The sequence below is a fragment of the Ahaetulla prasina genome, chromosome 12, assembly GCF_028640845.1.
Source record: "Ahaetulla prasina isolate Xishuangbanna chromosome 12, ASM2864084v1, whole genome shotgun sequence".
NCBI lineage: Eukaryota > Metazoa > Chordata > Lepidosauria > Squamata > Colubridae > Ahaetulla > Ahaetulla prasina.
In genome coordinates, this window is record NC_080550.1 from 22,996,198 (window position 1) to 23,009,698 (window position 13,501).

The following is a 13,501-nucleotide window of genomic DNA, read 5'->3' on the forward strand; positions in this document are numbered from 1 at the left end:
TGTCACGCTGGAAAAGTATTGGTATTCGCCCAAATTCAATTCATGTATGCAATTGCAGGCGCCATCTTGATTTCTGATTCGTTATGAAGATGCCCCTGCTGTAGTCCTTGACTTACGACCTGTTGCTTATTGATTGATCAAGGTTAAGACAAACCCTGAAAAAGGGACTTATGGCCTGAATTCAAAGTTTTGATATCCAAGCCCTCCTCGAGGCCATGTGATTGCATTTTAGGTGCTTGTAAACGTGCTATCCCACATTTACAACTGTTGGGGAATTCTGCAGTCAGGTGACCACAATTTCTGACGCTTTTGCCAGAAACTGGAGTTTATTTCTGGCTTTCAGCAAAAATCTCCCCACAGCAAAATCTGCTTAATGACTGTTTAACAACAGCTGCAAAAAAGTTCATAAAATCACGCATGGTCCTGTGGTGAACTGCATTATGACCATCCTGATGTCAGCCCTGGAGGCCATCTTTTCTTTTGAATCTTCAGGGCTGACACACTTTGTGCCAAGGGAAAGTGGGAGTGGGGTTGCATGGAACTGTAGAGGTATTTAGCCATAACAACATTCTTTTCTCTGAGAGTCAAGGACGTTCTGCCTGCACCTGGAGAGGCGTGACTGGGAAGCATCTCCAGTTGGGACGGTGCATTGATTGGACCATGTGATGGACATGTGGGTGCAGGGGAAGGGACTCTGACTTTCTTTTGGGTGGAGAAAACCTGGGAGCTTTCAGATTCGGGGTTTCCCAGATGTGCCAATATGACATCTATAATAAAATGTATCTTTGAGGAATTGCTTGCCTCGGAGTCTTACTTGGTTGGGGGTGTTACTTGGAACCCTGATACCTGACCTATGACCAAAATTGGGCGCTCAGTTATGGTTGTATGTAGAGGACTATCTATAACCAAATATAAAGGACAATAGTTAAATTTAATGCAAGATTCCTAAGCCGTCTTCTACTCACCTCTAAATTGCGCATCCCTGTTTCAAGCAGGTGAGAAACTGGACCTTTCGCAGCATTAATTGCACATTCCTGAAAGACAAAAAGGATGTGTGAGATCATGTTTCTTAGACTTCTGCTTCTTAGAAAACATCTTCTCTCCAATTTCACCACTTAGTGATAGAAATTTGAGGCTTCATTCTGACCATCTGTGCTTTTAAAAGAGCTCGATTTAATTTCTCATGCTGAAGGACAAGGGGGAAATGCCCCAAAGGTGCTCTTTCAGGAGGGAACTGGACTTTCTTGTTTTTCCTTTTGAAGACTTTTCGCTTCTCATCCAAGAAGCTTCTTCCGCTCTGAAAGGAGAGTGGGGAATGGAAGGATTTATATTCCTTGTAGACAGCTGGTCATTTGCATCCTTTTAGGGTCATTGAAGCACTTGGAGGTTGATCTGTGTCCTCAGGGTCACCTGAGTGGTGCTCCTGGTTCCTGTGGTCTGCAATTTTTCTCTGGAAATCCATTTGCTCTTGAAATCCACCAGAAAACTTGCAGACTACATGAACCAGGACAGTGATGGGATTCAATTTTTTTTACTACCAGTTCTGTGGGCGTGGCTTGGTGGGCGTGGCAGAGGAAGGATACTGTAAAATCTCCATTCCCATTCCACTCCAGGGGAAGGTTACTGCAAAATCCCCATTTCCTCCCGATCAGCTGGGACTCGGGAGGCAGAGAATACTGTAGATGGTGATGGGGCCAGTCAGAGTGTCGTGTCCCACTCCTCCTCTGACGGCCGGGTCTGGGAAGTCTGTATCAAGCGTGGACACGAAGCCTCTGCAGCTTTGCCAAATTCCTGTCAGAGTTCTCAGGGCAGGCGTCCAAGGTGTGACTTCAGCAACCAGATGAGACTTTGCCTGACTCAAGGAATGCCAAAAAGCATATCCTTTATATAGGCCATGGGGTGTGGCTCCATGACTCAGCACTTATCCAGGCCTGCCCCTCCCTTCCTTTTGCTGACGTTGTCTCTCCATTCTCCGGAAGCAGGGATCCGTCCACGTTTTGTCCTCCTGCTCAGCTGCTGGCAATTCTAGCTCGTGGCTGGCTTCTTGCTCACACGCTGTAGGAGGGAGGTTTGTTTGCTCAGTCTGGGCATGGTGCCAGGGCTGGGGGCTGGAGGCATGCCAGGCCATTCTTCTTCACTATCAGTCTCTGGCTCAGATAGCAGGAGATGGGAGGGGCCCGGCTGAGGAGATGGGGGCGGGTGAGGCACAACACAGAGGTGGTATTTACCGGTTCTCTGAACTTCTCAAAATTTCTGCTACCGGTTCTCCAGAACTAGTCAGAACCTGCTAAATAGCACCTCTGAACCAGGAGCCCTACTCGGGTGATCCTGAGGACACAGATAAATCTCCAAGTGCTTCAACAACCCTCTCAAAAACAGGGCTGTCAAACTCCTGGCCTGCTAGCTGAGTGCGACACGTGCTGGCCATACCCATGTCCAGTTTAGCGAAGGGGGGAAAAGTCCTGATACATCACGTGACACTGCCATGACGATGTGAGTTTGACACTCCTGGATTAAAAGGATGCAAATGGCCCGCTTGTCTGCAAGGAATATAAATCCTTCAGTTCCCCACCATCCAGATAGAGCTGAAGAAGCTTCTTGGATGAGAAGGGAAACGTCTTCAAAAGAAAAAACAAGAAAGTCCAGTTGCCTCCTGAAAAAGCACCTTTGGGACAACCGTGACCTGGATGATTGAGAATCTCTACAGAGGGAAAAATGCCAACATTACTATAGCACAGGGGTGAAATGCTACCGGTTCGGCCGAACTGGTAGCAATGGCAGCGGGTGGTTTGGAGAACCGGTAGCGACGGCCGCGCGAGGCTCCATCCACCTTCCTGGTCATTGTTACTTCCTGGTTTTAACTGAAATGATCCACAGCCAAATGAGAGGGGATCCCAAACCCACTTTTGGCTCACCTTGGCATGAATCAAGTTGTAAATTGCATCGGAAATCACCTCCTTTGGAAAGGTATCGAGGATGTCCTTTAGAAATGCCGCACATTCTGTCAACAGAAAAAGGCAGGAAGGGTATTTCACTTGTTCACATTCACAAGGTTTCCCTCCGTCAGTCCTTTTCGTGCAGTCTTTGCTTGAATGTGGCTTTTTTCCCCAAGGTGATTTCATGCATATCGCAGCCGGCAAGACAGATACCTCAGAATAACATAGCATTTCTCTACAGCAATTTTTCTCAACCTTTAAGATGGATGGACTTCAACTCCCAGAATTCCCCAGCCAGCCATCACCGGTTTTTAGGAGCAGGGAATTCCCACTTCTAAATCAGGTGTAAAGAAGCCAGGGGGTGAAATGCTCCCGGTTCAGACCGGATCGCCCGATCTGGTAGCGATGGCAGCAGGTGGTTCGGAGAAACAGTAGCAAAAATCCCTGCGCCAGCCCCCCATGCCCAGCTGAGCCACGTGATCATCAGAGGTTTTGTTTTTTTTTACTTTTAAAAGCATTTTTTCTTCAGCCGAAAAAATGCTTTTAAAAGTTAAAAAAAAAAGCCTCTGATGATCGCACGACTCAGCTGGGACCCTTTAGAAGCATTTTTTCTATAACTTCTTCGGCCGAAGAGGCTGTAAAAAAATGCTTTTAAAAGTAAAAAAAAAAAAGTTGGCCACGCCCACCCAGTCACATTACCCCACCACCACCAAGCCACGCCCACAGAACCGGTAGTAACAAATCTTACATTTCACCCCTGAAAAAAGCCAACTCTTTTTCAGCAGTTAAGAAGAATAACTGGCATAGGGCCGGGCTACTTACAGGACCGCCTACTGCTACCGAATACCTCTCACCGACCCGTGCGCTCTCACAGAGAGGGACTCCTCAGGGTGCCGTCAGCTAGGCAGTGCCGTCTGGCGACACCCAGGGGAAGGGCCTTCTCTGTGGGGGCTCCCACCCTCTGGAACGAACTCCCCCCAGGACTTCGTCAACTTCCGGACCTCCGAACCTTCCGTCGCGAGCTTAAAACACATTTATTTATCTGCGCAGGACTGGATTAGATTTTAAATTTATACTGGTTTTAATAGGTTTTATTATTTATATTGCTTTTTAATAATTTGGCCATGTAGAATAAGTTTTTTAATTGTTATTTTAGTTTGTATTTATATGTCTTTTTTACTTGCCTGTGAACCGCCCTGAGTCCCTAGGGAGATAGGGCGGTATATAAATGCGATAAATAAATAAAAATAAATAAATAAATATTACCTGCAGCGCTGGGTCTAAAGTGAAGTTCTTGATGCCAGCAGAGAAGCATGAGCTGAACCAGCCTTTTCCGATGAGGCAAGACACTTGGTATGAAGGCTGCTTCGATCCCTGGGCGCAGACCATTGCAGACCCCAGTTATAGCTTGAAGCAAGGTCTTTTTTCCTATAATAAGACAAAAAAAAAAACACTCCTGTCTAGAAGAACACTGCTATTATACCAGTGATGTCCAACTTGGGAACTTTAAGACCCGTGGACTTCAACCCCCAGAATTCCCATGGCTGGATGGGGAATTCTGGGAGTTGAAGTCCACAGGTCTTAAAGTTGCCATGATTGGACACACCTGGCCTAAACATTTATACTGGAACACTGATATATAAAGGACATGAAAGGAAGTTAAAAAAACCCACAAGGGGGCAGCATTAAACCAAAAATCAGACTATTTTCTTTCTGAGGATCAGTGATTGGTCATGAGTCAAGGCCTACCTGTATAGTATTTTCCATTATGTAACAGTAAGAGAAGGTGAGATTCCAGTTGGTTACCTGCAGGAAAGGACCTGCTCAAAGGAAGATTACCTTAGATTGAGCATTTTATTAGATTGCTTACCTGTCAGTGGCTTTTGTCGACTTAGGAGTTCCCAACACATCATCCCAAAACTAGACACAATGAAAAGGAAAACCAGGTGTTATTTGGTAACATCTCTTTATTTTATTTTTTATTTATTTATTTTATTTATTTTGTCACAGCATCATACAAAAAGATTATATAGTATATAAACATATATATGAGTAAATATTGGGAGATATAAGCATCTATATATATATAGGAAGAAGAAAAAGAAAAACAATAGGACAGGAACGGTAGGCACGTTTGTGCGCTTATGCACGCCCCTTATGGTCCTCTTAGGAATGGGGTGAGGTCAATAGTAGAAAGTTTTTGGTTAAAGCTTTTAGGATTATGGGAAGAGACCACAGAGTCAGGTAAAGTGTTCCAAGCACTGATGATTCTGTTACAGAAGTCATATTTTCTGCAATCTAGATTAAAGCGGTTAACATTAAGTTTAAATGTATTGGTTGCTCTTGTATTATTGCAATTAAAGCTGAAGTAGTCTTTAACAGGAAGGACGTTACAATAGATGATTCTATGAGTTAAACTTAGGTCTTGTCGAAGGCGATGGAGTTCCAAGTTTTCTAAGCCTAGGATTTCAAGTCTGGTGGGATAAGGTATTTTGTTGTTTTCAGAGGAATGGAGAACTCTTCTTGTAAAATATTTCTGGACACGTTCAATTGTATTGATGTCAGAGATGTGGTGAGGGTTCCAAACAGGCGAGCTGTATTCTAGAATTGGTCTAGCAAATGTTTTATATGCTCTGGTTAGTAGTGTTTTTGGAAAAAAAGCTATGCAGGATTAGGTTTACAACTCTTAGAGCCTTTTTTGCTATGTAGTTACAGTGGGCTTTGGCACTTAGATCATTTGACATGAAAACTCCAAGGTCTTTAATGGGGTGGGGGTCATCTGTAAGGTAATGTCCATCAAGTATGTACTTAGTGTTTGGGTTCTTTTTTCCAATATGTAAGACTGAGCATTTGCTGGTTGAGATTTGGAGTTGCCAAGTTTTAGACCAAGTGGTTAGATGATCAAGGTCTTTTTGGATGATAGATGTATTGTCTGTGGTGTTAAATAGTTTGACATCATCAGCAAAGAGAACACAATTACTTGAGATATGGTCATTATCTAAACAGTTTCCCTAGCCCAATTGGGAAGTCCAAATTCAAATGACTCCTCAGCATCTCTTCACCTCAGAGAGTACCAAAGACCTTTCATTCCAGCCTTGAGCTACAAATATTCTCCTTTATTGATAAATATGAGCACATCCTTTTGTCTGAAGGAATTATTGTCCCTCTTATCACGTTCATATGAAGTATTAGTACCCAGTGGTGAAATTCAAATGTTTTTATTACCAGTTCTGTGGGTGTGGCTTGGTGCGCGTGGTGTGGCTTGGTAGGCGTGGCAGGGGAAGGATACTGCAAAATCCCCATTCCCTCCCCACTCCTGGGGGAAGGATATTGCAAAATCACCATTCCCACCCTACTCCTGGGGGAAGAATATTGCAAAATCTTCATTCCCACCCCGCTCCGAACTACTCAAAATTTCCACTACTGGTTCTCCAGAACCTGTCAGAACCTGTTGGATTTCACCCATTAGCACCGCTTTTTAAAACCTTAGTAAACCCATATTTAGAAGACTCCAATTTTGGTCATCACATTATAAAAAAAGATGTAGAGACTCTGGAAAGAGTGCAGAGAAGAGCAACAGAGATATGGGGTCTGGAGACTAAAATATATGAAGAAAGGTTGTAGGAATTGAGTTTGTCTTGTCTATAGAAAAGAAGAACCAGGGGTGACACGATAGCAGTCTTCCAATATTTGAGGGGCTGCCACAAAGAAGAAAGGTCAACCTATTCTCCAAAGCAGGACAAGAAGCAATGGATGGAAACTAATCAAAGAGAGAAACAACTTAGAAGTAAGGAGAACTTTTCAAAGAGTGACAACAATTAACTAGTGGAACAGAAGTTGCCTTCAGAAGTTGTGGGTGCTTCATCACTGGAGGCTTTTAAGAAGAGACTGGACAGTCACTTGTCTCAAATTGTATAAGGTCTCCTGCTTGAGCGTGGGGTTGGATTAGAAGACCTCCAAGGTCCCTTCCAACTATGTCATTCTGTTATTATTTTCCGGATGGAAATTTCTCCACTGCACACTGAGTAAATAATAACTGCAGTGAGTGTTGATTATTGGTGGGTTTTTTGGGTCTTGCATTTGATTCTACAATACTGGGATTGTTTCTTGTATGCTCGACTGATCACAGTAATTGTACCGTTTCCACACCTAGGACGATGTATTCTTTAGGTAAAGGCAATATGATTCTTCTGGATATTTATGTTAGCTGTTCATTCCTTCTTTTACAAAAATGAATTGGAAAGTTGAGTTGGAAAAACTCTAGCGACATTTTCCAAATGTTACAGAAGCTGAGAATTCTTGGATTTAACCAAGTCTGTTTTGATTCAAAATCTGAGGGTATAATGCAGTAAAATCATATGAAATGGGACCCCATCAAAGACTAAATTCTGGGCCGATATGTTGCTTCTGAAGAAGCCATAAGTGAGACACAGCAATAACTGTTCTGCTCTTCTTATTCCACAAATAATAAAACATTCATTCTATATTTCCATCCTGCTACATCTCCGAATCCCAGTTTTCCTCAGCAATCAGTAACAGTATCTTGATGAGGAAGAATCAGCTTCAAAAATACTCATTACTCCATTGCTAGGAGTCAGTGAGAAAATTTACGACTTCCTTCTTCCTCCAGTTTTGAAATCTAATACAAAGTTTTCTATGAAAAATAAAGAAGTAACTTGGTTGGGCTCCTGGTCAGACAATCCACCATATCTGGAAGGTTCCAGGTTAGTTAACCCTGCCATATAGTTGAGCCTTGACAAACAATGCCTTAAGATTCTTTTTTTAAAGAGAGACTCACCTATAAACATCTCCTTCTTGTGAGAATTGACCTCCCTGAAGTATTTCAGGAGACAGGTAGAGCAAATCCCAGCAACTACTCCCCTTACAGTTCTGCAAAGCTGCCCTCAGCTGCTGTTTTCTCCAGGTGGGTTGGCCAAAATCTGAGATCTGCAAAACAGGATTAGATTAGATTAGATTAGATTAGATTAGATTAGATTAGATTAGATTAGATTAGATTAGATTAGATTAGATTAGATTGGGATTGGGATTGGGATTGGGATTGGGATTGGGATTGAGATTGGAGCAGAGCGGAGCGGAATGGAACAGAATAGAATGACAGAGTTGGAAGAGACCTTGGGGGTCTTCTAGTCCAACCCTCTGCTTAGGCAGGAAACCCTTCGCCATTTCAGACAACTGCTTGTCCAATCTCTTTTTAAAAACTTCCAGGGTTGGAGAATTCGCAACTTCTGGTAGCAAACCTTTCCACTGATTAATTGTTCCCACTGTTAGGAAGTTTCTCCTTTAGTTCTAGGTTGCTTCTCTCCTTGATTAGTTTCCATCCATTACTTCTTATGCTGCCTTCAAGTCCTTTGGAGAATAGCTTGACTCTCTCTTCTTTGTGGCAGCCCCTGAGATATTGGAAGACTGCTATCATGTCTCCCCTAGTCCTTCTTTTCATTAAACTAGACATACCCAGTTCCTGCAACCATTCTTCATGTGTTTTAGTCTCCAGTCGCCTAATCATCTTGGTTGCTCTTCTCTGCACTCTTTCTAGAGTCTCAATATCTTTTTTACATCGTGGCGACCAAAACTGAATGCAATATTCCAAGTGTGGTCTTACCAAGGCATTTCATCAAACCAGATATATCCAATTGCCATACCCAAATGGAAAAATAGCCGATGAAACCAGGCACATCATTCACTACAGGTAGCTCTCAAGTACAGCCATTCGTTTAGCGACTGCTTGAACTTATAATGGCACTGAAGAAAGCAACTTATGATTAACTGATGATAAAACTTATGGCAATTACACCATACACATAGTCACATGGTCAACATTTGGGCACTTGGCAACTGTCATGAGTTTACAATGGCTGTAGTATCCTGGAGTCATGTGATCACCATTTGTGACCTTCCCAGCTGGCTTCCAACGAACAAAGTCAATGGGGAAGCCAGATTCGCTTAACAGCCAAATGTTTCATTTAACAACTGCCGTGATTCACTTATTAAGTGTGGCAACAAAGGTTGTAAAGTCTGGGGTGACTCACTTAACAAACGCTTGCTTAGCAAGGGAATTTTAAGTCCTAATTATGGTACAGGTTGCTCGGCTTACAACCACAACTGACTCCAAAATGTATGTTGTTAAGTGAGACATTTGTTCAGTGAGTTTTGCCCCGTTTCGCGACTTTTCTTGCCATATTTGCTAAGTGAATCACTCATCTTCTTTTAATGACCCCATAATCCCTTGCGGGGTGGAGGTCTAGGCAACTGAATGGAGCTAACAGAGTGTTTTAATGGCTGGATGCCCTTCCTGTCGCCAATCCAGAGTTCTATTCAGCAGATATATTCTCAGTGTGCCCAGAGAGAGAAATATCTGCCTCTACCTAGGATCGAACTCGCAGCCTCCTGATTGTGAGGCGAGAGCTCCCCCTCTAGGCCACTGCACCACTCTGCTAAGTTGCACTGCAGTTGTTAAATTAGTAACATGGTTGTTAAGTGAATCTGGCTTTCCCATTGACTTTGCTTTTCAGAAGATCACAAAAGGGGATTGCATGATCCCGGAATACTGCAACCGTCATAAATATGAACCAGTTATCAAACATCTGAATGTAAATCACATGACCACCGGGATGCTGCAACAGTCATAAATGTGAAAAATGGTCTTAAGTTACATTTTCCAGTGCTGTTGTAACTTTGAACGGTCACTAAATGAACTGTTGCAAGTCGAGGACTACCTATAAATTGAGGACTATCTATAGTAGTGGCCAAAATTGTGGAAACCTTTTGGGAAAAGCGTATTTTTGAGGTTGGATGGCTAATAACACCCACTTTTTTTTTCCTGGAGTTTCAAGATAATCCTATTCTATGCTGGAATGGCTTGGAAATATCCCAGACCTTAATCCAATTGAAAATCTATGGAGCCAACTAAAGAAACTTGTTAGTCAGAAGCGACCCAGCAATAAAACCAGTTAATAGAAGCCATCATTCAATCTTGGTTTCACATTAGAACAGCTGCAGAACTAAAAGACTTGGTTCACTCCATGGGAAGACATTGTAAGGCCGTAATTCATGCTAAAGGTTACCCAGCAAAGTATTAACCAACATGGTGATCATTTATGTATATTTCATTTTTTCTAATGTGATAATTTTTATATATCTCATTTTTTTCTATGTTTCACTTTTCTTCTTTACACTGTAACTGCTATTCTAATAGCAAATCCTTCATAAAAGTTATTGCATTACGTTCTTGATTAAATTATCATTCCATCGATATATAATTTTATGGTATTACTCCAAAAAAAAGTGGTATTATTAGCTAGTTTTAGAAAATACACTTTTCCCAAAAGGTTTCCACAATTTTGGCCACTACTGTATAGTTCAGGAAGAGCCCTGGGTGCAATTAAAGTTTTGTTCTGATAGCAAGTCCAAAGAAAGGGGGGGGGGAATGTTTGGAAAGCCTACCTTAGCTCTGTATTCAAGATCTAACAACACATTGGAAGGTTTGAGATGGTGGTGAAGGATAGGAGGCTCCAAACTGTGAAGATAGCTTAGACCGGTGGCAACATCTGACAGGATCCTTACGCTCAAAGGAACAGGCAGATCTGGATAGAGTTCATGCTGAGGGGAAGAAAAATGTTTATTGAATACACAATTTTTCAAAACATTGATTTAACACTGATCAAAACATTGATTTAATTTAAGATGATCAACCAACATTTGTTTTTGATTTAAGAAGGGTAGCTTATTTGAAGGAACAAGCTAAAGTCCAATTCTGGTGTGCTAAATTGCCAAATCAATGACCTGTCCTATTCCAAGAACTTTCTCTTCTGGGCAAAAGCACTATCAGCTTTGGAATCCATATTAGGTCGGAAGCTTCCATGCTGCCACCTTCTCCTGTGTGGGAAAGTAGCAGGGGGGGATTTAGTAGAGGGGTTGTCTGTAGACATAATAGCATTCTTCCTGTCGGTCAAGGTTGGCCGATCCTGCATGGAGAAGGAGTAGTTGGAGTGCTGTCTCGAGATGGGACAGATGGTGATTGGAGCATGTGATCAACTGAGGAGTGAGGGGATGGTTTTGGGGTTTTTTGATTTACTGAGGGAAAACCTGGACCTCTCAGATTCAGGTTTTCCCAGATGTGCCAGTTTATCTATTCGAGTAAATAGAACTTTGAAAAATGCTTGCTTCAGAGTTTTTACTTGGAGTTGGGTTTTTTTCTGGAATGCTGACAAGCACCTTATCTGGTCCTCTTTCCCTTTATGCTTCATTGTCAGGCTCCCAAAATCAAGAAAGACATGTGGTGTTTCTTCTGAGTAGATTTCTTTATTATTCTACCCCTGTAGACAGAATCTTGCCAAACTGAAGCATGCTGCTATCTACAATAAGCCTATACCAGTGATGGTGAACCTTTTCGGCACCGAGTGCTCAAACCGGAATGTGCATACATGTGCATGCATATGTGTGTGCCGGAGCACCGGAAACCCAAAGACCAGTTGGCCGGTGCGTACGTGCCTGTTTTTTGGCCATTTTTGGTCATTTTTTGGGCTGTTTTCCGGCCATTTTGGGGGCATTTTCAAGCTGTTTTCTGGTGCTCCGATGCCTGCGAAGAAGAGTAGCTGGCAACAGTGGACATTCCCATAGAGAGGGCACTCTGTGCCACTTCTGGCACGCATGCCATAGGTTCGCAATCACAAGCCTATACTCTGGTAACTGTTAGGGAGGAGCCATCTTTACCCTCTTTCTCTCACACAAACTATCAGAACTGAGTTGCCTCTTACTGTTCCGGAATGCAGCCCCTCCCTCCTGGGTATCCAGCTGCTTACTACATCCCATCGCTCCCCTCCAAAGGAGAGCCAGCCAAGGGGATATTTTTCTCTTGCCGTCTCTGACTTACATCGTGAATGAGCAAAGAGAGAGATCCATTGTGCATCCATGTCGTTGCAACCCCGAGGAAACCTTGGAACTGGCAAACACCCAAAAGCGGCAAGAGATGGTTGCATTGTAAACGTTGCGTGTTTGCTGCTTCTTGAAGCAGGGCCTTGAAGTCTCTGCAAGGGGAAGAAAGATCTGCACGTCACACTGTTTCAACAGAACAAGACAACATCATTTGTTACTGCAAAATGATCTATCCGTGTGTGCTTCCATTTTTTTCTCCGCTTTGATTATAGCTGTCGCGACAGGAGGGACACCATGGCAGCTGCATCTTTGTGCCTCAGTTATTAAATCCCCTCGTTCCATGCCAGTGTAACTTTGAACTGTCACTGAATGAGTGATCCTTAACCTATAGCAAGGACTATAGCAGTGATGGCGAAGCTTTTCGGCGCCGAGTGCTGAAAAGGGAGCACTTTGCACTCCCCAGGGGCCATGCGCGTGCCGGATAAGGTACTTCTGGTTTCCAGCATGCGGATGTGTGCCGGCCAGCAAGTCTTCCAGTAATTGCTGCACATGTGCATGTGCTGATCAGCTTGCAGCCCGCATTGGAGAGAGGAAATGTTTATCTCGGAATGTCAGCCTCCGCTTTAATTTAGTGTATTTCTCCTACTAGATTATCTGACTGTTTTATTACCTTGTTAAAAGTTTGCTCTACTGAATGTCTTACATGCTTTATGGAGGAGGGGGGAGGTTTTCACTGTTCCCAGCGTCGGCTGACATTGCATGTATGGGAGAGGGGAAAAGCCTTTTTTAAAATAGATGTTTGAATTGTTTTGGCGCGTGAATGTAACGGCAGCTGCTGACTCCACATTCCATCCAGAAGATTGTCAGAGGGAGAATATCGGAAGTGAAACTACACGTGGCTGAGGAGGAAGAAGACATTGGACTATTTCTGTATTGACCTCTAGTAGGGGGAGGGTTCAGGAGAGAATATGACTCTGGGGTTTAGATTTACTTCCAGTTCCAGCTTTGCTTTTACTGCACCCAGACTTGTATAATATAAATTACCAATTTCTTCAACATGATGGAGTTGGGTTTTTATTTTCTCAAACACTGATCTGGGGCAGGCTGACACGGACTTTTGAGATGGGAGGTGCTAGAACAAGGGGTAGCACCAATGAGAATTCTCCCTGCTTGAGGGTCATCGGTCTCCGGGCATAGTCTCTGGAAGGAGGAGAGACAATTTCATTGTATACATGATGTACAATGAAAATAAAGGCTGTACCAGTGATGGCTAACCTTTTCCGGGCTGAGTGCCCAAAGCATGCACGTGCGTGCAGAAATGCATGTGTGCGTAGGCTCCGTGTATGTGTCACGCATCCATGCATGTGCACTCAGCCCTGCACATGTGCCATGCCCTGTGCATGTGGTGCAATCTGTGCATGCACCATGCCCCACACATGTTCTCGTATGCCCACAGAAAGGGTGCTACGTACCACCTCTGGCACGTGTGCCAAAGGTTCGCCATCATGAGGCTATACTATACTATAATTCTGCGGAGAGAGAAAAGCAGAGAAAGTAGAAGGGGGGATCTTCGCCTCAATAACCGACTTGGGCTTCTTCCCTGTGCGGAACTCTCTCCTCCCGTGGATGAAGTCAAGGGAGACTCTGCCCAGAGACCGATGACACTGCAGAAG

General features: G+C 43.4%; 1 protein-coding gene across 2 annotated transcripts in view; it reads right to left on the reverse strand.

Annotated features, from left to right (window-relative positions):
* LOC131184378 (receptor-interacting serine/threonine-protein kinase 2-like) overlaps nucleotides 1–13,501 on the reverse strand; it is a 43,649-nt gene that overhangs the window by 13,195 nt on the left and 16,953 nt on the right. For both annotated transcript variants that reach the window (XM_058155576.1, XM_058155575.1), the window contains exons 3-9: nucleotides 11,827–11,980; nucleotides 10,398–10,553; nucleotides 7,735–7,883; nucleotides 4,807–4,856; nucleotides 4,203–4,364; nucleotides 2,916–3,001; nucleotides 966–1,034 (exon numbers count right to left, since the gene is read on the reverse strand). In XM_058155576.1, coding sequence (XP_058011559.1) covers nucleotides 966–1,034; nucleotides 2,916–3,001; nucleotides 4,203–4,364; nucleotides 4,807–4,856; nucleotides 7,735–7,883; nucleotides 10,398–10,553; nucleotides 11,827–11,980 — 826 coding nt within the window. The remainder of the gene's footprint in view (nucleotides 1–965; nucleotides 1,035–2,915; nucleotides 3,002–4,202; nucleotides 4,365–4,806; nucleotides 4,857–7,734; nucleotides 7,884–10,397; nucleotides 10,554–11,826; nucleotides 11,981–13,501) is intronic.